The sequence below is a fragment of the Vanessa tameamea genome, chromosome 18 (assembly GCF_037043105.1).
Source record: "Vanessa tameamea isolate UH-Manoa-2023 chromosome 18, ilVanTame1 primary haplotype, whole genome shotgun sequence".
NCBI classification, from domain to species: domain Eukaryota; kingdom Metazoa; phylum Arthropoda; class Insecta; order Lepidoptera; family Nymphalidae; genus Vanessa; species Vanessa tameamea.
In genome coordinates, this window is record NC_087326.1 from 3,017,840 (window position 1) to 3,040,447 (window position 22,608).

At 30.2% G+C, this 22,608-nt stretch overlaps 2 protein-coding genes across 2 annotated transcripts in view; one reads left to right on the forward strand and one right to left on the reverse strand.

Annotated features, from left to right (window-relative positions):
- LOC113400205 (uncharacterized) overlaps window positions 1-16,338 on the forward strand; it is a 35,957-nt gene extending 19,619 nt beyond the window's left edge. Inside the window, exons 4-5 of the mRNA XM_026639692.2 lie at window positions 13,772-13,858; window positions 15,975-16,338. Coding sequence (XP_026495477.1) covers window positions 13,772-13,858; window positions 15,975-16,076 — 189 coding nt within the window. The 3' untranslated portion in view covers window positions 16,077-16,338. The remainder of the gene's footprint in view (window positions 1-13,771; window positions 13,859-15,974) is intronic.
- LOC113400204 (probable beta-hexosaminidase fdl) overlaps window positions 1-22,608 on the reverse strand; it is a 90,863-nt gene that overhangs the window by 31,538 nt on the left and 36,717 nt on the right. Inside the window, exon 2 of the mRNA XM_026639691.2 lies at window positions 11,398-11,455. The gene's annotated coding sequence lies outside the window, so the exon portion shown is untranslated. The remainder of the gene's footprint in view (window positions 1-11,397; window positions 11,456-22,608) is intronic.

Here is a 22,608-nt window from a genome sequence, read left to right on the forward strand (position 1 = left end):
ACCATTTCGATCCTGTAATTATAAACAGAATTCCAAAAATAAATAATTTTTTTTTTTTTTAATAAATTCTCTGTACTGAAAGAAAATCTTAAGTATTCTGCCAAATATATATTTTATTAGGAAACGAAGAGTAATATTTTTACCACACGTTCTATTAAAATGATTTCTGTAAGACAACTTAAGAAAATAAAGAGGTTTTCGCGCAATACACGCGCAGTAGAAGTGAAAATTAATAATTCATTTCACTTTTTCGCCTTGCATTATTTTTACATCGAGTTTCAAATCATCAATACAGACCAAAGTGCGAATCGGACTCTCGTGACTTATTTCTCACCAGACAAATATACAAACAGACACTGATGTGACAGACAGAGAAATTCACAGTTTTCGGATTGTTTTCTATACTTGAGCTAAGATAGTTTTTGCCAAATTTTATGATTCTAGGTCAACGAGAAGTACTTTATAGGTTTTTTGACGGCCATATCTTTTGATTGCGTAAACTGAGAGGTTTCATTTTTCCATGGCTCCAGAGCACCGCATCTCAATATTTGGTATTAATTTTAACTTTATACCTCTACGCATTCCTAAGATAAAAGAGTCTTGACGTACATACAGATAAATGGACAGACTGACAACGAAGTCTCAAAAAAAAAAACATAAAATAGAAACAGCTGATAAATTATATAATTTTTAATCTTATTATAAAATACGGTTGCAAAAATGGCCAGTAATATTAAGGGATACCTTATAAAATAGATAGGTTATATATGTTTTTCTATTAAGTTCATTATCATAATTCACGGCGCATTAAGATAACATTGTTATCGTGTAAATGGTATCTGTATGTTTAACCTGATAATGTTAAGCTCACATTGACAGCTAATATTTAGGCATCATGAGCTGATACTACCAAATTGATAGTGTGTTGGTTATTTTAAATGACAATAATTAACAATAATATATGACATCATTTCAAATATCAACAGGATAATTTATGAATGGTGTTCGAAATTTAAAACACCATATGTATTTTTCAATTCAAATAAAAATAATAGCAACAGTCGATAAATGTTCCGTCACAAAAGGTCTAAATAAATCAAAAAATAGGTGCAGATTTATTATTTGATAAACACTAATAAAAACGGCTTTCTTATTGTATTTTTTTTTATTTGAACTTGTTTATCTATGGAACTACCAGTTAAATTTGAAAATGTGTTTAAATATTTTAATACTTCAAAAATATTGTTTTTGGCAAATGTTCTACTTGGTGGTAAGTGGTCACAATCGCCCGCAGACATCGGCACTAAGATGCTACTGAGTCATTCACATTTCAAACCGAAACACAACAACCTTGACTATTTTTGTTTGTCGGTAGAATATCCGATTAGTGGGTGGTACCTACCCATACGTACTTGCCCAAAGCCCTACCAATTACATTGTTTAGTACTTTAGAGGTAGATAAACATTACACTGTGGCCCACGAGGGCGAAGCAGGAACTTTTAACGCAAAGGAAATCGCGCGGAGCAGCTAGTAGTAAATAATCTAAATACACATCTTTGAAACTTTGATTTCCTTGTTTGTTTGTTTGATAAAATCTCGACCTCTTTAGTAATTGTTCCCTGGGTGAAAACCTCTTTGTTTTTGTATCAAGCAAAGCCGGCTTTCTTTCTTAAAATACTCAACAGTTAATTGTATTCGTTGGACCGATCGCTTAAAACCTTTTAATGGTTATACTTTTAAAAGGAATGTTAGCACACATTAATGAAAGCATTTAAATAAATTTATTCATTTCTTGAGACTTTTATGCAAATAAAAATTCCATTTTATTGTTTATTTGCATATGTACAAGTAGGATAAGTTGGTCAAATTGATTACATTTTAATATGTAGAACTTTAGATATACCTGACAGATAACCCCCCTCCCACTATAAGTATTGTAAGTAGTGTAACCTATTTCGAATATTGTCAATGCGCTTCTAACAATAAAAAATAGGTACTCCCTTCAAATAAATCTCAAATGACTTTAACAGGATGCGTCCGATAAACCTTGTACAAGTATATAACAACAATTTCTGATGCCTGTTTGAAAAAAAAGGCGTTATGAATAGACGCCCCTTTATTATAGGTACAAGTTGTCCCTGACTCACTTAAAAGATTGAGTGACGGTAAAAGAATTAGTTTTTTTTGCAGTCTCTATCTTTATGGACGAAGGTTTCTTACAATAAATTCTTAATAAAAAAAGAAAAAATAACTAGAAAACTATAAAATTTCGTACTGTGCCACTTTTATGTATATTACACTTTTTCTCAGCATCTTCAATATACAGGGTTATTGGTAATTCGAAGTATTACCGTTAGGAGGTGATAGGGGTGATTATTTGCGATAATTTTAACCACCATATGTATAATGCAAAAGTGAACCATTTTCGAGTTATCACGTTTTTTAGATTTTTTCAAAATAATTCAAAATTACAATTTCAAAAATTTATTAAAAAAAAAGTTTCGATTAAAATCTAATTTTTTCTTCTGATTTATAAAAACGATTAAGCACTGGATATTTTTCAATATTAAAACAAAAATTATCGGTCCAAATTTAAAAATGCGAGACAGAAAACGATATTATTTCAATATTTTTTTCCCTCAAATATGCCTGAAAAACAAGAAAATCATTATGAAACTTGTTCTGCAGATTATTTTAAAAACATAATCGTTTAATTAGCTTTCCGAAAATGTATAAAAACTAGGAATTTATTTCAAAGCAACCGAAATAAAATGATCAGAAAGGACGCTGGTGGAAATTCGTATTCGAACATGACCGAATTCGTACTAAAGGTCGCTATTTAAAATTCCCACAAAATTGATTTAAAATAATAACCAATGTAAAAAAACTTACTTATTTACTTAACTTACTTACTTAATACAAATTTAAAATTAAGTTTTGATTCATAAACAGTTCAGTAGCTAAGTTACAATTAAGATATTTTGTATTATCATTTTAATCCTGTTTTATCATTTTAATCCTGTCTTATAATTTTAATCCTGTCTTATCATTTTAATCCTGTGCACGTTATTTACGAAGAGGATGCTGAAAGAAGAGTTGCTTTCTGTAGATTCATGCTTAATTGCAATTTTGACTTATTTTGAAAAATCTAAAAAACGTGATAACTTAAAAATGGTTCACTTTTGCATTGTGCATATGGGGGTTAAAATTATCGCAAATAGTCACCCCTATCACCTCCTAACGGGAATACGTCGAATTACCAATAACCCTGTATATTGCACTTCTGGAAAATAACAAAGTTTATCACTAATAAGAAATTGATTTCTCAAACCATTATCAATTTCGTATTGAACTAACTATTAACTAAGACCAAATACGGCTGAGATTGGTCTGAGTTAGCTAACTAAATCTAAACATGCTAATACCGGCTAAGAAGTATCTAAGTTACTCGCTACAAACAGAAGACAGTGTACTCCAAGTTCGTTAGTCAGTGTTCGTTAAGGCTCAAATAGTATTATTTGAAAGGTCGATTTCCAATCGATGTTGATATAATACAGTCATATGAGTTTTTTAATGTTACCACTAAAAACAAAATTAATTTAATTCGATTAATCCAGTATAATATGCAGGATATTCCACCTTTTTATTTTATTTTTGGTTATTTTAAATTCCACCCTAAACTAGGAAGACCGGTATCTTAGAGGTCGGTGCAACCTATACAATAATTACATTTTTATTTCCATTAATTTACTTTATATATACTTATTTAAAATAAAAAAGAATTAAGTTTAAAAAAAAAAGTTAGTAAAAAAGAAAAATGTAAGTGTAATGAGACGTTACAGCTTTTTTTTATGATATCGGTAGGCGGACGAGCAGATGGGCCACCTGATGGTAAGTGGTCACCACCGCCCATAGACAATGGCGTTGTAAGAAATATTAACCATTCCTTACATTACCAATGCGCCACCAACCTTGGGAACTAATATGTTACGTCCCTTGTGTCTATAGTTACACTGGCTCACTCACCCTTCAAACCGGAACACAACAATACTGAGTACTGCTGTTTGGCGGTAGAATATCAGATGAGTGGGTGGTACCTATCCAGACGGGCTTGCACAAAGCCCTACCACCAAGAATCTTTTAATTCTTATTATTTCTTAATGTCCCTTCTCAATAAAAATAAAACCGAATATCGATCGTAAAAAATAATCTCTACACCATTTCTAAATTAATATATAAATGCCTCGCTGATGTTCTGGCAAATTACGAAAAATAACGGTAATTAGCTATTTCAATATATAATAAGGGAAAGGTAGGTGTTATTGATTCCATTATAATTTCACACAGGTCTGAGATTTCCCAGATCAACAATAATATTACGATTTGTTACGATCCAGAGGGGATTCTGAAGTGTTTCTGATAATATTAGTAGTAATGGTTTCGCGTTCTTTATTCATAGCAGAACTATAACGGGACTGTGTTTTTACATACTTTTTTAATATTCCGCTTTTTTGAAAATCGAAGCTTTTCTTTAATTCAATCTTGTTATTGATTAGTCGGAGACGGCACTACGTGCATTTTAAGGTACAATATAGATATAATGTTTTTTTTTTACTAAAATTATTTTATATTACTAAAACAATAGCATGATCAACTACATTAAATTTCTATAATAAAGCAATAAATATTATTATTAACGAGTCCACTGCTGTAATTTGTCACATTAATAACATATAACAAAATAATTTCAATAAAAAAATCAGTAAATTAAATTTTAAATATTTAAATTTAATATATAAATAAATTAAAAAATTATAATCACTTTTTATTCCTTTTTTAGTTTTTTTTCATTAATATCTTAAATTATTTTTTTGTAATTATTTATATTATTATTTATTTTGATCGAAACAGACATTAAAAATACATTTTATGAAATTATTATCTCTTTATATCGGGTCTCGATGTTATATCGAAGAATGTAACTGGTGAAATTTCTGGATTTTTATCCTTTATCAAGTATAACAATTAAACGAGTATCGAAACACTAAAAAGTTTTACAAACATTTATCTCTTTTGGTCTGACGCGTAGCGCTTCTAGCAGAGAATTTATGAAATGGCGTTTATACAAAGAAAATTTTCATGAACACAAATTGTGTTAGTCCGCGTTAAGAATACATTTTATTCAAGTAATATTTGGTTTATCATATTACGAGTTAATAGTCGAGAGTTAAACGTCAAGCGTGTGTATGCAGCTGTATGGTTCATTTAGGACTTAAGTGTTAGATCCCGATTCTACTGACAAAGTCTTTGTATAGCTAAGATCCAGTTAGAAGTGCGAATGAGCCAATGTCATAAAAAATATCTACGAGTGATATTTCACTTTCAGTTATCTTAATATAATTCGATTTTAATTCACATAAAGCTTTATACTACATAATAAACCGGACCATAAATATTATTTTTAATTATAATACGTTATTAGTATATTAATTTTAATGTGCAATTAAATTAATATTGTACGGTAAACAATGAATAATAACTGCTCGCTTTCTTATCAATAACATTATGTAACTTTGCTAATTGTTTTATAACATAAGCGTTTAGTATTATTTACAATAAATTAGCAAGTCAAATTAAAACTATTCGTATTATGTAATATAACATCTTATGATATATAAGATTCACCTGCGCGAAAATATTTTATAGAACTTGATAGTTCATTGACCAAATTGATATTAAGTATATTGATATTATTGATAGCCAGAAGAAATGTTCGTTTTCCCATACAATTTTCTACCCCCCTTTTCCTAACCTTACGGAATGATTTCCGCGATGAAAACTAAATTATTCTTCTTACTTTATTCTTCTATCTTCATACTGTATTTCATCTAAATGGGTTCAGCTTTTTAAGCGTGAAGAGGTAGCAGGCTGTTACTTTCGCATTTATAATAGTAGGTATTTTCTTTAATACCTGCAGTACGTTAGAGTACCTATCTACGTTTCCCATGACAGCTCATTGATCTTGCTATACGAGGCTGAGGTTCTGAATTGTAATCGCAAATCAATAAAAAAGTCATTGGATTTATAGATATAATTTATTGTATTTGTTATAAGTTGCAATTGAAAAGTATTGTAATAAATCTGGTTAGGAAGTAAGCAATATGGTAAAAGTACGGCTGCAATGTCTCGGAGAACACATAAAACCCATGACTATTCTTGCGATGATCTCTCTCCGGTCGTGTCGGATTTCCGTTCCACCGAACTATCTGAGTGATAATGTCTCCAGTTTTAGGATTGGATGTCGCCGTATCAGAAATTCGGTCAGAAGTTTATGTATTGCTATCGTTATGTAATACTTACGTGAATGTGGCTCAGATGTCACGGTCGTTCGTGATAAGTGTGAGGTTATAATAATTATTATAATACTTTTAACTCCGCTAATACCGTCAAACATGGAATAAGATGATAACGATACTCATTTATTATGTAGTTCAAGAGATTACAGTATATTGATATTAATACCTACTTGAGAAATATTACTGCAAAGTTTAAATGATAATTATTTTGATTACGAAACGCTTCCATTTAATGTGATATTTATTTTAATAGGATTATACTGAGCGATTAAAACGAGATGTCGATTATTTGTTGCCATTTTTTAAACATATAAATGGTTATTATGATTAAAGATATAATATAATGTATTATATGACATATTTTGGAGAGCATCAAAGCTTGGATGGTTACTTAAAAAAATATTGGACCGTTAATTTTCTCTTTGTCATTTGACATAATAAGGTACCAGTTTATCTAAACAAATATGTAAAATAAAAATAAAAACAGCCTATTTTGTCCTGAAACTATAAACTATCAAAATATGCACGTTACGTTTCAAACGGATAAGTATTTTTTGCGTTATTCCGGAAAAAAGATTAACTCAATGACAAAAACAGCTATATCAGTTAATTAAAAACTTAGGTTAATTATACACCGTTATTTTCCTATATGTTTTTTTTTTTTTTTTATATAACCTTTTCTAAGGTCAGTCATATAAAGATAAAAATTCTCCAACTGAATTCTATCGACATATTTTAAAACAGCGTAATGAACTAGCACTATTCTTCGGGTAATTTAAGTTCATCGTAATTCGGTTGCATTTATCCCATTTGGGATCGGAGCGTCCTATTCGTCTTCTCAGTTCCTCCCCAGCACATGTCATCGTTCACACCGTCCTTCTTTTTTTCGTTTTTCCTCCTATCTTATAGGCCCCATTTGCCACATAATTATTTCTATATTTCTTTAATGAAACCCACCGAAATCTAAATAAAAAAAGATAAAGACGTACACGTGTGTTTGATCATGAATAAGGTACCTTTTCACGAGTGGAAATCTTTGACCTACAGAGACACATTCACAGGTTTATAATTAGGTTATAAGTTTATATAGTCTAAAATGAATAACACTTTAAATGTTTGCTTTGATGAAATTGAAGAGGTACAGCGCCGACTATAAAATCATAATTCCTCTAAATCATTTCTATATTACGAAAAGTTTTCCAAGATACAATTCTATATGTAATATTGATTTGGCATTGCGTTGATAATCACTACATTGTCTTTTATACATATATAAGCAGATTTATATATAGTTACATTTATATTTTTCTATTTATAGCCTGAGTGATTGTTTTATAATTGCAACTGCACGTTGTTCAACAAACTTTGAAAGTATTAGAATGAGAGTCGTATTAAAAAATATATTTTTTAATACAATCATTGATGGCGATTTGTAAATTTATTGCTCAATGTACTTCAATCATATCATTTTATGAAAAAAAAAGGGAAAGTATTACTTATTTAGTAGTAGTAGGACAGCAGAAAAACTAAAAAGGCGTTCTTACTTCCAGCAATTTCTTCCGACAACCTTTGGTACAGGAACTTAATCAACACAATGAAATTAAAAATTTTAGTTATAAAATACTAATCACATTACGTGGAACGGATTCAAAGAGTATGATTATAAAGCAATTGTTAACTTTTGAAAAATGTAGTGCACTCGACTCGAGATATATTTTACTTTTGCAATAAAAAAACTTGCCTTACAAAGTACAGATTGGATTCTCTTTTCCTTTGAGCTTGTGTATTGCTTGTTAAATTTGATCCTCTTAGTTCTAGATTGATTTTACCTTCGAGCTAAAAAGTGGGAGTTTGATTAGCAGAGTACATCTTGAATTATATAACTTACTAACTGCCTGCGATTTCGTATGAGTGCACCCATACAAATCTCCGAGCTACTATTTACCCAATAAAGATAAAATATACAAAAATCCTTTTTTATTATGAACGTTATAAAATGAGCCTATGTTCAAATGTCAGCGTTTTAGTATCAGTCCTTTAGTCAGTCAGATCAAACGATTTTATAATATCAATTATAATAAGAAAAAACCTAAATAGTCTCTTATAAGTACGGTTGAATTATCACTTTACAATGAAGTAACCACCACCATTTCGGAATGTGGGATCTATCAAAGACACAGCACCTAGCTCACTCGTTATTATTTTGTACGGATTATAAATACATACATATACATATGTATTGATTATTTATAACTAGCGAGCGACTATTGTACACGTATGAAGCCGGGACGGCTAATAAGTGTACATATAGAACTTTTAGATTGAAGAAGAAACATAAGAAGTAAAAAACAAAAGAAAATCTGTTGCGTAGTTTTTAGAAGATCTAAGCGTACAGAGATCGGGAACTGACATTGTTTTATGCTATGTAGAGATTTATTTATAATCCTGTTACGTTGAATATGGTTTAATTTATATTATTCTCATTTTGTTATCTGTCTTCTTTAAATATACGATCAAAATCGTTCAAAATATACAACTTCCGGTACGAGATGGTAAGAGATGGCTAATTAGCCATAAGTCCGCCTGTTGTACAACACATCAAATATTTCTTGATTTTTAGTTTTATTTGTTCATTTCTAAGATTGCTATATATTATGTTTGCGGTGTACAAAAAATTATATTAACATTAACTTCATAATGGTAAATCTGTGATATTCGCTATAATATCGATGTAGTCACACTCCCATTTAAAACCAAACCCATCAACACAGTATTGATGTTTGTCGATAAAATAACTGATGATTGGCGCCGGAGTATATGACCCGATATACTCAAATAGAATGCCTTAAAAAATTACTTAGTTTGTAGTTTGATTTTAATAATAATAAGTGTTATTGATTGCTCCGAAAGTTCCCTTAATAGGCCAACATGTACGTCACCGTTGCTTGATATTTCAAGAAATTAGAAAATGTATTGATTACACATTTAAACCGAAATGATTCTATTTGATAGGTAATAACGTTTCCGCTGTTATATTTGAATCGTATTTTTATAGGAAATTTCTAAGTCGAATTTGCGTGTATTATATCGATGCGTAACGTAAATTAAAAAGTTTCGGACGATTAAAAGGTTTTTTTTTAAAGCAAAGTTGAATATGCTATTGATGAGTTCGACAATCCCTAATTACTGGCAGTCGACGAATATTTTCAATAAAATTAAGCGTCTTACACAGCTAGGGTATCTTAACCCCGGAGGTTTTTGTTGCTAGGTATATTGCATAAATTATTTTGAGTTGTTTTCTTATGCTTTACAAATCTTAAGAGGTACGGTAATTGCTAAGATGAATACGATGTTCCCCTTATATAGAATAATCTTTAACTTGTAAAAAATATATACGTTTGAATACATTAATTAATAATTGCTTGTAATATGTAGTTTAAATAAATGTGTAATTCATACATTAAAAACAACAAATGTCCATCGAAATATTTTCTTTTTTCTCCTCCAAAGATAACCTTAAAAAACATTGCCCTCTTAAAATTGGGGCAAGCATTAAATTAATTATTATCAAAATGACGCATATCTACAATTTCAATGTAATAGGTTTCTGATTTTCATATATCTTAGTGAAGAAACTTCTTCGAATCAAAAATCAAAAGACTTGATATTTTTTTTAAGAATAGTACCAATGCTCCATATTAATTAAGGAATTACTAAAATTTTCCCCGCCTTTTAAGCTTATCACTTGTGTTATGAGTGGTTACGACAATAGCCCAAGGGGTCGCGATCGACCCTGTGTATTTTTATATCGCTAGGCGGCGTGTAAAACATTGTGCTATTGACGCTCAAAATTCAAATGATGTATTTGTTCCGTTTGCAGTTGAAACACTTGGACCTAGGAGTAATAGACACATTATAATAAAATTATAAACATATAATATCCGTCTTACGAACCAGCTCTCCGTTCACGAATTGTGCCTCAATTGGGGACCGGAAAGCTGGTTCATACATTGGAAACTCCTGTCTCCAAAATCAATATCTCAAAATATATATCAATATCTCGCTCGAAAGCATGACCAACATTTTACACTGTGATGATTGTATATATTCTTGTATATTTATTTTAGCTGTCAATACTTTGTCTTTTGTAAAGAATGAGTACAACGGAATGGGTGTAATTTATTTCACTTCAATAGGGCAACTATCAACATCAATGGCGTTAGACAATAAGCCGTAAATGTAAATAATAAATATTGTATGTGTATCGCATCGACAGAATGTAAACACAAGATGCACGCTATGATAGGTGGCTGTAATTACACTGTAGATGTCATTTACCTTGTCGTGTCTGGAATACCTAAAACAAAACACGACATCGGTCTATTGTACCACAAAATTTGTACAAAGCATGTATATTTGAATTAACTGTGTTTTATCTGTTTTAAAGAATATTACTTATTTTGATCGCATTTTTTTTTTATTATATAGCACTTTGTATACAATAAAACGACAATTCAAATATTGCGTACGTGATACTAAAAGTTTTTAATTAAAATTTATAATTATATTACAACGAAATACAAAAAAAGAAAACTATTCAATCAGCTTTAATTATTTCTACGTACTTTATATATCACTTACACGATAAAAAACGAACAAATGGCAAGATGGCATAAAATAAATAATTCTGACATAAAGATGAATTATTTTATTTGGATTTATAATATAAGTAAAAGTTAACCACAAGAAATATATCGCGGATAAATGTCATTCTTAATTTTATTTGTTTATTTTGAAATATTCAGAGTACCATAATTAAATATAATCTGTATTTTTAACAATAAAAGAAGTATTTATTAAATCAGGCGAATCAGTTCAACTATGCGAAGCAAACGCTTCCGTGACTCGCGTATTCATTCTCAGTGGCGTCTTTGTACTCGTAGTAATTATTTTGCTTCGTCGCATAGATGCGCTGATTATTATAGGTAGATAATCTCGTATTAGACTCTTTATCAATATTTGTTTTAATATTTTACTCACCATTACAGAATGATAAGTCACGAATGTTTTCCGTTGCGAGATTTTAAACATGATTCATCTGAAACAAAAAAAAAATTTACACGAAAAGAAAAATAACGTTCGTTTTGTAATTCGTGTTTGAGAAAACACTATAAATAACAAATTAAATAATCTTCGTGTATAGGTATAATTTACAGTAGATTTCGTTACCATACTGATACTAATCTCAAGTAATATTATATGTTATTGTTAATGAGAAACGAACTCTTCACGCTTAAACCCCTGAACCGATGTAGATGAAATTTGGTATAAAGTTTTTTGAGTCCCGGGAAAAAACATAGCCTACTTTTTTAATTGCCCCCTGAGTGAATTGAAAATAGACCATGACTTTCCTTAGGGATTGAAATTGGGGGTGACGATGGGTAAAGTGGTGACTTTTGTTTGTTTATTTTTCCCGATTCACATAAGAATAGCTAATCCGATAGATATGAAATTTTCTTATAATTTAATTTAAAGTTTCAAGACAGTCATGAGTTAAACAGTATGTTATTATGTTGCAACTTAGAGAATATTGTTGGGCCAGACTCTTTTGAAGAAAACAATAATATATATATCTCAGGCTAGTTTTGTTAGCCATCCAATTACATACATGCGATACATCTTCCGTTTATAGAATAGGGAAATTTGCTTTAGTCTCTCCTGAAAATAGACATAGCATGCTAAAGATGCACTGAAACTTTTAGTTTATTAATATTATTTTTAGTTTATAAAGTTTTATTTAATCTATTAATTTCGTTCTAACCTAACTTAAGCAATTTAAATATTTTTATTCGTTGAACGATGCCGTTTAGTAAGGCTTAACTGTTAATTAAACTAGTCGGCTGTGACAGATACACGAGAAGTTTATATGAGATATTTATAGGTCTCTAAAATATCACACAGATAAATCATATTAACAACTTGAGTTAAAGTTAATTATAAGTACCTGTAGTTCTTATGGAAATTATGAATGTATTCATTTTGAACGTTTTATTTAGATAAATATTGACTGTTACTGAATTCGGACCCGTTGTATTTATTAGTACATAGTTTAGATATATATATATCTATGTATTTTAAGAGAATATTAGCAATGCATCATTTCAAGGAATTCATTCCTATTTGCCCCAATTAAGCTTAATCTTATATTTACCCTATCTATATCCATCGATCCACCATCCTATATCCTACTAGGCGGCACGTAAACCATTGCACTTTTGACGCTAATATTACAAGATACTTAGTGGAAAATATGTGATGAAGACGGATGATTCAAGTGATGAAGGATCAATGAGATATAAGTATTAAAATTGTAAATACTTATATCTCATTGATTAAAAAAATCTATAGCTTTTTATATGTTACGAAGCCGTGCGAAGCCGGGACGGGTAGCTAGTTATATATCAGTCGTAGTTTATTTGTAGAGCTCTGATGAAATCTACGAATAATTATCTCAAACATCAGACACGTTGAAAAAGATTACAGTTTTTGTGTCATCGCAGGTCATTCGATATTCGTTCGTATAAATGTAAAAAAAATATATTCTTTTATTTTTTGCTTGTACTTAATTAATTCGAGTCACTGTCATCACCGGTCATGATAAGACACAGATCCCAAACCGGTGGTAGCTTCACTTAATATAGTTTGTTAAATGACGATTCAAAAGTACTTGTAAAAGCCTACTTGAATAAAGTATATTTTAATTTTAATTTTTGATTTCACGGTTCAGCCATTTGAACCGGCGGCCTTACAAAAAAGCTACAATTGTGAACACGAGTTCGATTTTGGGTATGCAAGGGTAAGAGAAAAAGGCAATTCTAAGTGGTCGACTACGCCCAAAAACAAGCGCTGTCAACCACGAGATCTAAGTGTGTGTGTTTAACTTTCTGTCTTAGCATTTGACCATTTTAACTGGAATACAGCAAAACAATTAGGGGCTTTTAGCGATTGGTTAACTGTTGAATATGTAGATCGATTTGTAATTTATCTTCGTTATATGCTTGCTAACTATAACTTGAATAATTGCTGGACAAACGCTAGAATAAATAAAAGCAGAAAGATGGCAAGGTCAGTTGTCAAAGCGTGAAATAATATTAAGAGCAGGCCCACCTGGAGTGACACATCAACAGATGTTATCAATACGTGTGTCAGAAATGCATTGATTGTGAATTTGTTCTAGCTATGCAAGAACTTAAATAGCAGATACAACTCTGTCACTCCGAGACAACTGATTTTAAATGTTCAAATATTTCTTTCGTAATAAGTTTTAACGTATTTAGATTTGAGCAAAGGTCTTATGTCAATCACTTCCTTTTCTTACTTATTTTAGGTAAACTAAGTAATATTTATTTTGCAGCAATTCCTTGACGAAATGCCCGGGCCCCCGCCGGCGTATGAGACGGTCGTCGAGGGACCATCGGTGATTAAAGAAGACATTCTACAGGTATATCTGTTAAAATATTAATGTTGAAATTAAATTAAAGATATAAATAATAATGTCAATATGTAATAAAACAAATATTAATTGAACTGTAACCTATAAAAATATATGTATAAGTATGATTGACTTTAAGCAGCGATCAATTTAAGGAACAAGATTAAGATTTTAACGCCCTAAGGTTACATTCATATATAGTTTTTAAAGTATAGGTAGGCGCTAAAGGGCCATCTGATTGTAAGTGGTCACCACCGCGTGTAGACATTAGCGCTGTAAGTAATATTAAACATTTCATCGCCCACTCGCCAGCTCCTGAATATAGAAAACCTCGACTTTGCTCACAATTTTTTTGCCTATCTATAATTTTGAAGGGCAATATAAATGAAAGGAGTGGAAAGTGGGAATGAGGACCGGTTCTTTTCCTATGCACGTGGGCCCTTGCTCATCTAGCTACGCCACTGATCTTCATCGGTACTTCGACATTATCACTATGATAGTTTGCAGATATATGTCATTGAGAAGGTTTTTTTATTCTGTCCACTTTATTATAGCTTCACTAGTAGAACTTCAATACCTTTCAATCGATTGCGGTCAAAGTTGATATATTATTTACATGAACAATATGAACCGCGTTTTGTTACTAATTCCTATTTTAAATTTTCTGTATACATTCATTAAACGTTGTTTAATTTGCTGATGATTTTTATATTTACAATTAGTATATAGACCGTAATAATATACTAAGCCGAGAAACGTGTATCACAATGTATTAGTCGTAATATATTGTAATAGCTAATACCGTTACATTATAACAAGTCTAGTAAGATTGTTAACTGTTCGTAAATAGTAAGTTTCATAAGTAACATAGTAACTGTTAATTTACTGTATGTATTAATACGCGTCAAATTATAAAAGTTTATAAAATTTTTATGTTAGTTTAGGATAATCTGACTTTCCTTCGCGGTAGCATGCGAAAGCGATCCTGTGACGCCCACCAAAGAGACGAACCGGTGGTTTTTCAGCGGGTATTCCGGTGTACTAGGGCGCACTAGATGTCCTGGGTACCGACGAGTCACTCGATTTCGATTCATGTGGAGGAAACGCCGTTTTAGAGAGAAAATAAAATTAAAAAGTCAGATTAACTCATACGTGTAGAAGTCACTCAATCTGCACGATTTTTACCTTATTTCAATTAAACCAGTGTTTCGTAGATATAACTGGTAGAGCTTGGAACTAGGATACTGATAAAGGTATCTCTATTTATAATTACGTCATTTACAACAGCAATAAATTTATCATTTGCGTCAAATTAGTCGCTAAGAACACTTAGTATATTTATGATTAAAATTAAAATGGTCCGTTATCCCGTTCACAATTCTACGTCAGTTTATAACATCGCTAGAATTATTATAAAGTAACGGTATTGTAATTACCCGGTAACATCAACACCTTTCTCTCTTAAAATCATACAATTATTTTTGACAGTTAGAAATTTAAACAGTTAATTTTTAGACTAGGTAAATTCTTGTTCTTTAATATTCGGAAAGAGAAATATTATTTTTAAGTTCAGAAAAAGTTCAAAAATATTCAATTGTAGAACTTTAAACAGTGTTATTATTGCACACCTTGGGAAGTACAAGATTGCCACCAGGCTGTTTCAAATAACGGAAATATGTCTATTATTTATTTATTTATGCTTTATTACACCAACACTTAATACAACATTATACCTAAGGATTAACATTAAAAAGTTGCATGAATGGCAACAGGCGGCCTTATCGCTAAAACATCGATTTCTTCCAGGCAACCTTTGAGCAGTGCACTGGTTGTAAAATTAATTTGGGAAGGGGTACAATAATTTTGATAAATTATATATATTATACAATTATATATTATTGTATGGAGACAATAATTGTAAAATATGTCATTAAAAAAACGTCCCTAAAGATTATTTCACCAGTTCATCTCAGGTCTAAGGTGTCTATTTCTGGACCAGTAGTAGATTTTTGACAATCAATAAGCAAGTGTAGTCAATATTTAATAAAGATTTTTGCCATTGACTTTAAAATAATATTTTATAATGAAATAAGAGAATGCTTATTAATTTAATATTTTTGTGCAGGAAGTATTATCGGAGCCGTGTTCAAAGTGCAAGCCGACAAAAAGCGACAGTGGGCTACCATCATACGAGGCGGCAGTGCTACTACGTGATACTAAATTATAATAAATACTTGCTTAAGACACGTTATTGTCCCTGAACACCAACGCTACTTATGACCAAAATAATATTAGGTAATTAATATATATTTATCAATTGGAGCCATGCTTGTGATCATTTATGCGATAAATAAATATAATTAAAGAAACATAATCATATTATTATAAATCAGAGTATTTATATCAATAATTTCCTATAAAGCGGAATTAATATTTGTGACGCAATAGTTTCGAACTATTAAATAATTGTTCAGATTGAGGAAAACAAGTGATTTTATTAATATTGCTACATATTGTACGTTTTTCTTTGGACTTTCGGCATTTGTAATTTTTTTTTTTGGATAATATATACATACATATATATAACATATACATCAATAAATATGAAGACAGATATATTTATATATTTGTTATTCCCGATTCGCATAAAATAGCTAGTTATGAAACTTTGTTATAATTTAATTATGTTGCATTTTAGAGAAAATTATTGGTCCGTTTTTGAAGAAAACCATTCAATATTTTGCCATTTAATATCAGTAAATATGAAGAAAATATATTCGTTTTTAAAGCTATGTATTTTCCTAGGAAAAACGACCGTTTCACTTACTACCTTTTGCTTTTGCAGTGTACTGTGCATTTTCATATCCAACAGTGATTTGTGTATTGTTATTTAATTCAAGTTTCCCGTATTAAATACGTTTGATTTCTAGTATTTCTGTTTTGCGGTTTTGTATGAGAAGTGCTCTCACACGGAACGCTTGACATCATTAAAAGTATTTTTATTTGATATTACAATAGTCCGTAGCGGTATGAATTTTGGCTTCATTGTTGGAATAGTTTGAAGATGGGACTTTTTCGGAAGTTTCATAATGACATTTGTATTTTCTATTCATTCACCTTTATACATCTACGGATATGTTGTGATTCTTCGTAACATGTTTTGATATATTTAAAATATATTTCTGCTCGTGCTAGCTTGTTGATATTCTCTTTGATTATTATTATTATTAATACCATTTTATGTCACATTGAAATGTATTTAAAAATATTAATTGCATGTTATATTGGGCTTGATTTATCAAAGTGCTTAAAATTTAAATAATTATGTCACATAATAAATAAACAGTATATATATAACTAAAATACAACACTAAAATCAATAAAAGACTTGTATTCATTTAACTGAACATATAGCGTTTAGCACGACGTTTCTGATATAAAACGGATTGTTAATTGATTGTACTAACCGCGATCTCCCTTTTTATCGACGTACAAATATCTGGTTAGACTCTGTCGAAGCGTGCCAATTGCACAATCGCGTTTTGTTGTCAATTGACAACCCGTATTAATGACCTAACCGACATATATACAATGAAACACACGGAATGCGATGAGTTTAAAATTACCTGGCAAGAGTTTTACTCCTGATTTGAAAATCTATACATTCGTATTTATAATATGTTTCTAAATCATAAACTTTGTTCTGGTATTGTATACTATAATAATGTATTATTAATCTCATTATCTGCTAATATATAATACCTATTACTTATTAACATAATGTATGACTCGTTGAGCCTTTTATATACAACCACCGTATATAATTAGTACATAGTCATTAGTATAGGTAATCCGTATGTTTATATATATAATATAAGGGACACAAAGGAGATGAAACATATCAGATATAATAAATTATGTTTTTTTTTTTTTAAATAAAATTTGTACCTAATTTAATTTAAAAAAGACAATAAAAAATTATATGTGATCTGCATTCAGTGACATTAAAAAATGATTTTAATCAATAATTATTATTGTTTTGTTTGTTTTATGTCGGTTCCGTTTTTTTATGATTATTTATAAAATAATGTCAATTGTAAAGCTTTTAGGTATATTTATTATATGTAACATTCGCTTCCCAAATTCCTGTCAAGAAACAGTCTTTCCTGTAACATTACGTTCTCGTGTTTGGCGTAGAGGAAATTCCACAAACTTGAACAGCGCCAGCGATTTACGCTTGGCTTGTCAAGGAAGGAAAGAATTAAGATATATGTATGTAAACAAAAAAACTTTACAATGCCTCAGATTGCTTGCAAATAATAATAAATGAATTTTTACTCTCTATATTCAGCTACAATATACATAGATATAGAATATTTGTAATAAATATGAAATAGTTTAAAAATTTTATAATTATTTTGTTAACACCGCCTTTTTTTTAAATCCGTTACAGAGTAATGTAAGTAAGCGAGTAATACTTCATTACATTACTCTGGAATGTAATTACCTATATAGTACACTGTATAACTCGATTTTATCTATGTTTACTAGAACTAATAATTCTTAGAACGTATTAATTAGATCAATGACGTCATAACCCCACGAATATATTGAAATGAATCGATACCAAATAACAATATTAAATAACTAAGACTAATAAACTCGATAGTAGTTTAACGGTATGTATTATTTTAAGCTGTTTTCGTATTTGATGAGTGGCCTTTGTAATATTGTTCAGATGTCTTATGACTAGGATAAGATCACATATAGAATAATTTATGTTAAAATGTAGAGTAAGGCGTCAGTTGTAATATGGGACTCGTAATTTTGTTGCTTAATGTGTTATAGATTTAAATATTTTTAGAAATGACAATTGTATTACAATAATTGTTGTTGTTGTGGTGGCGATACCGTTGTACACAAACTTTAAACTGTATAAAGATAGCAATAAAAACATTGCTGTCTCTTTCTTTTATATAAAGTTTAAAAGGAAAGGAAGTCGTTTAGTTGTGTCTAATTTGTTTATAGATTGTGTGTAACAGAATGTACATAATTATTGAGAACCCATATCGGAATGGTTACGTTTCGGCTAAAGTTTCATCCATTGTCTATGTTAAACACTCCAGCTCCGAGCCCATGGGTCGCACTCAAGATTTGACTCGATAGAGTATATCATACATTATATACTAATAACCATAGGGTGACTTCCCACGGCCTTTGAAGCTACTTTTGGTGGACTATTGGTGGATTTGACGGGTCAGCAAGATCATTACGATTCCCACGGCGCGTAAACCCGTGAAATCACAGGCCGTGAGAAACCAGTTTCAAAAATGACCCGTCTTATGATGCGAAATAAGGATTAAATGGTGTGACTAGTTGTGGACTGTGGTGAATCATATTTTATCTATGACCATACGCCGATGTGGGTTAATTTATATAAAATAATATATGCTTATATAATCATTAGGGAATGATCGCACAGCCTACAATTTATAAGATTATTATACACGTGAAATAATTAAAAATGTATTGAAAAATATTTGTTTTTTTTTTTTTTAAATCGGACCTCTTTGGATTAGTATATTTTTTTGAAATTACAATACCTTCCGGACTATATTTTAATTTTCTTTTGGATTTACCAGATTTGAATTGAATTTCCGTCGTACTTTGAGCTAATGATAATTTCGATTCCAAGCTTATTTATCCAATAAGTAAATTGTTACGATTAGTTTTTATTAATATCGATTTAAGTTTATTTTAATATCTGTTAAAAAGACGAGGTAAAACCGACGAGTATCTCTTACAGCGTTCTCCTTTGGAAATGTACTCGATATCTGAACGATATTTGTTCTGTTGAAGAGGGTTGTTCCCACAATCGGTAGCCTAGTCAATTTAAAGTTATCTCAAGATATAAATACAAAGAAATAAAAACATTGACAGTTCCTTCTTTGTTGTCCAATAGAAAAATATGAACGAATTTTAAGAGATTGTAAGACGCATAACATTTATACAAAGACAAAATTATTACGCCTTTTACTCGGCTGCATAGTCAGTACGAGTAAATTTCGTGGGGAAATGTGATAGCAGAATCCCAGAAAAAGTATTTTCAAACTTTAATTTTGTTGAATTTAAACAAAATATACACATACATCGATATTTTAGTTTAGTCTATTGAAGGTTATATCCTTTGTTAGGGTTCAATCTTCCTTCATACCAATGTGATTTTATTCGGTTCACTGGTTTTGCCGGGTAAGCATAACAGACAGAAGAAAGACAGGGGTACTTTTACATTTATAATATTTGTATAGATAGTAAACCTTGGAATGAAATGATCGCCTCCAGGCAATTTCTTACGTTAAAAATCGTAAACAATTATGAACTTTATTTGAGGAATTGAACAAACTTGACTGAGTGCAATTTTGTCTTATGTGATTGTAGATAAGGTATTAATTTATACTATTATATATTATATGTATATACTATAAATCTAATAAAACTAAGTAATAACCATTGACTGTCTCAATGCTGTGGAAAGATCTTGTACCTTTATAAACCTTATTTTCTATTTTAGTTTAAATTTGGAACTAATTCTATTAGTGGTATTCTTCCACGTGATTTATATGGCAGAATATCATGCAACACACACCTCACGATGGTCTACCGCTGAATACGAGATTAATTAAAATCACATTACTTTATAATTTATTTTAATTTACGTCTGAATCCTCAGGATATTAATACCTATAAAAATTCTTCTCTAGTTTAAACATTAAAGAAAACTCCACGTTAAATCAGGTGTTACTTAATTTATGTGAAAGATAACGGAATTGCGATTTACATCCTTGCTTCATTATATTAAAGAGTTCTCTCGTTTTACATGTCAATGACAAATGGGATTGTAAGCCGTAATGTTTACATAATAAGGGCTAGATTCCTTCCGACATATTTTCGAGTGAGTTAAAATTTTCGTGATCACGCATTAAAAACGACTTTGATTTTATCGATAGATCATTTTTCATTACTGCGTATTTTGTTGTATTTATATTTATATACTATAAGGGTCGGATTTACTTCATTTATTTAAAAAAAAAATGTTTGTAATTTGCAAATCAAGAAGCAAAATAAAGAAAAAGGATGACGTCGATTTTGAACTAAGGATTCTTTGCATGAGATGGAGATTTAAATTCCAGGTTTAAAATACGGTTTTTATTTAATGTTTCTGATGCAGAAAGATTGCACTCTGACACTTTGACACTTAATATTCTTCTTATAAAAATACGCAACCGTTCAAGAATATCAATATCAATTCGATAACCAACCTCTTCTTTATAGCATTACAAGTACACCTTGCTCTAAAAATCTCAAATTAGTAAGAAAATAACAAAATGTCATCAACGTTAATAAAGCTCTAAGTGCATGCAGCCAAGATTTTGTTTTTGGTACATTTCTTAGCACTTAGTTATCTACTTGATTTGTAATGAACTTTTATTATAATTTTTATTAACTTTGCCAGACTACATTTTAAACATAAAATAGGATATCGCTATATACTCAAATATATATTTGAGATTAATAAACTTCGACACTATTTTACGGGATTTACTAGTATGCATGAGTATATCTGAATGTTTGGTCTTGCTTCAACATGTTTTATCTGGTTTCAGTAAAAAACGTTAACATTCTTTTATTGTTTACAAATATTATTCAACCGCTGAAACGACGAAATAACGACATTTGAATTTGCATGCATAATATTGTAGTGATGGTAGTTATACGTATTAAAGACTTAATACGTAATTATTACTTACTCTTTCACAGATAAACACTCAAATATTTATATTACTACGCTTTTAAGAACGAATTAATCAATTTACTTAATACATAAAACTTATACCATGAGTTATATTGAAATCAAATTAATTTACAAAAAAATAATTTGATGTCATTTTAATGAATGATCCACTTGAACTAGAGCCGGTGGAGCCCATTGAGGCGCGCGTTTCGCACTCCGCGAAGTTTGTTTTATAAGTGCCATGATAAAAATATAAAGAATTATCAATAAATATAATAAAATTGGAGTGTCTGTTTGTAATATTAAAATAACCGCTTTTTACTAAATGCATATGTACCGTGTACATAACACGGTACATATGATACCAAAATAACATTTTTTCAATTTTTGTCTGTCTATCTGTTTGTTCCGGCTAATCTCTGGAAAGGCTGGACCGATTTTGACGGTACTTTCATTGGTAGATAGCTGATGTAATAAGAAATAACTTGAGCTACAATAATAACTTTTTTGTTAAATTCAAACGCGCACGAAGTCGCGAGCACACCTAGTGTTAAATAAAATAATAATCCGAAATATATACTTTATTCTAGTAGGATCTTACAAGTACTATTTAAATGTCATTTTACAAGATTAAATTTAATATTATCACAGCCACCGGTTCTATATTTCTATAACTTTATTACAGTAGGACACTGACATGACAATTAAATGAAATTGGTCCATCACTAGCAGATATATTATCTGTCGGAAAACGATGTCTACATCTTCACACACTACTGAACTTGAAACACAACGAGGTGTTTCACATTCCTATCCACCGATACGGATACAAATAGTTGAATCACAGACTAAATCAATATTCCTCTATGATGATTAACGAAGTATTTAATGTATAATGTTTTTTTATTTAGAATACTGTTTGAGAACATTTTAATATTGATATTTTGTGTAGATTAAAAAAAATACC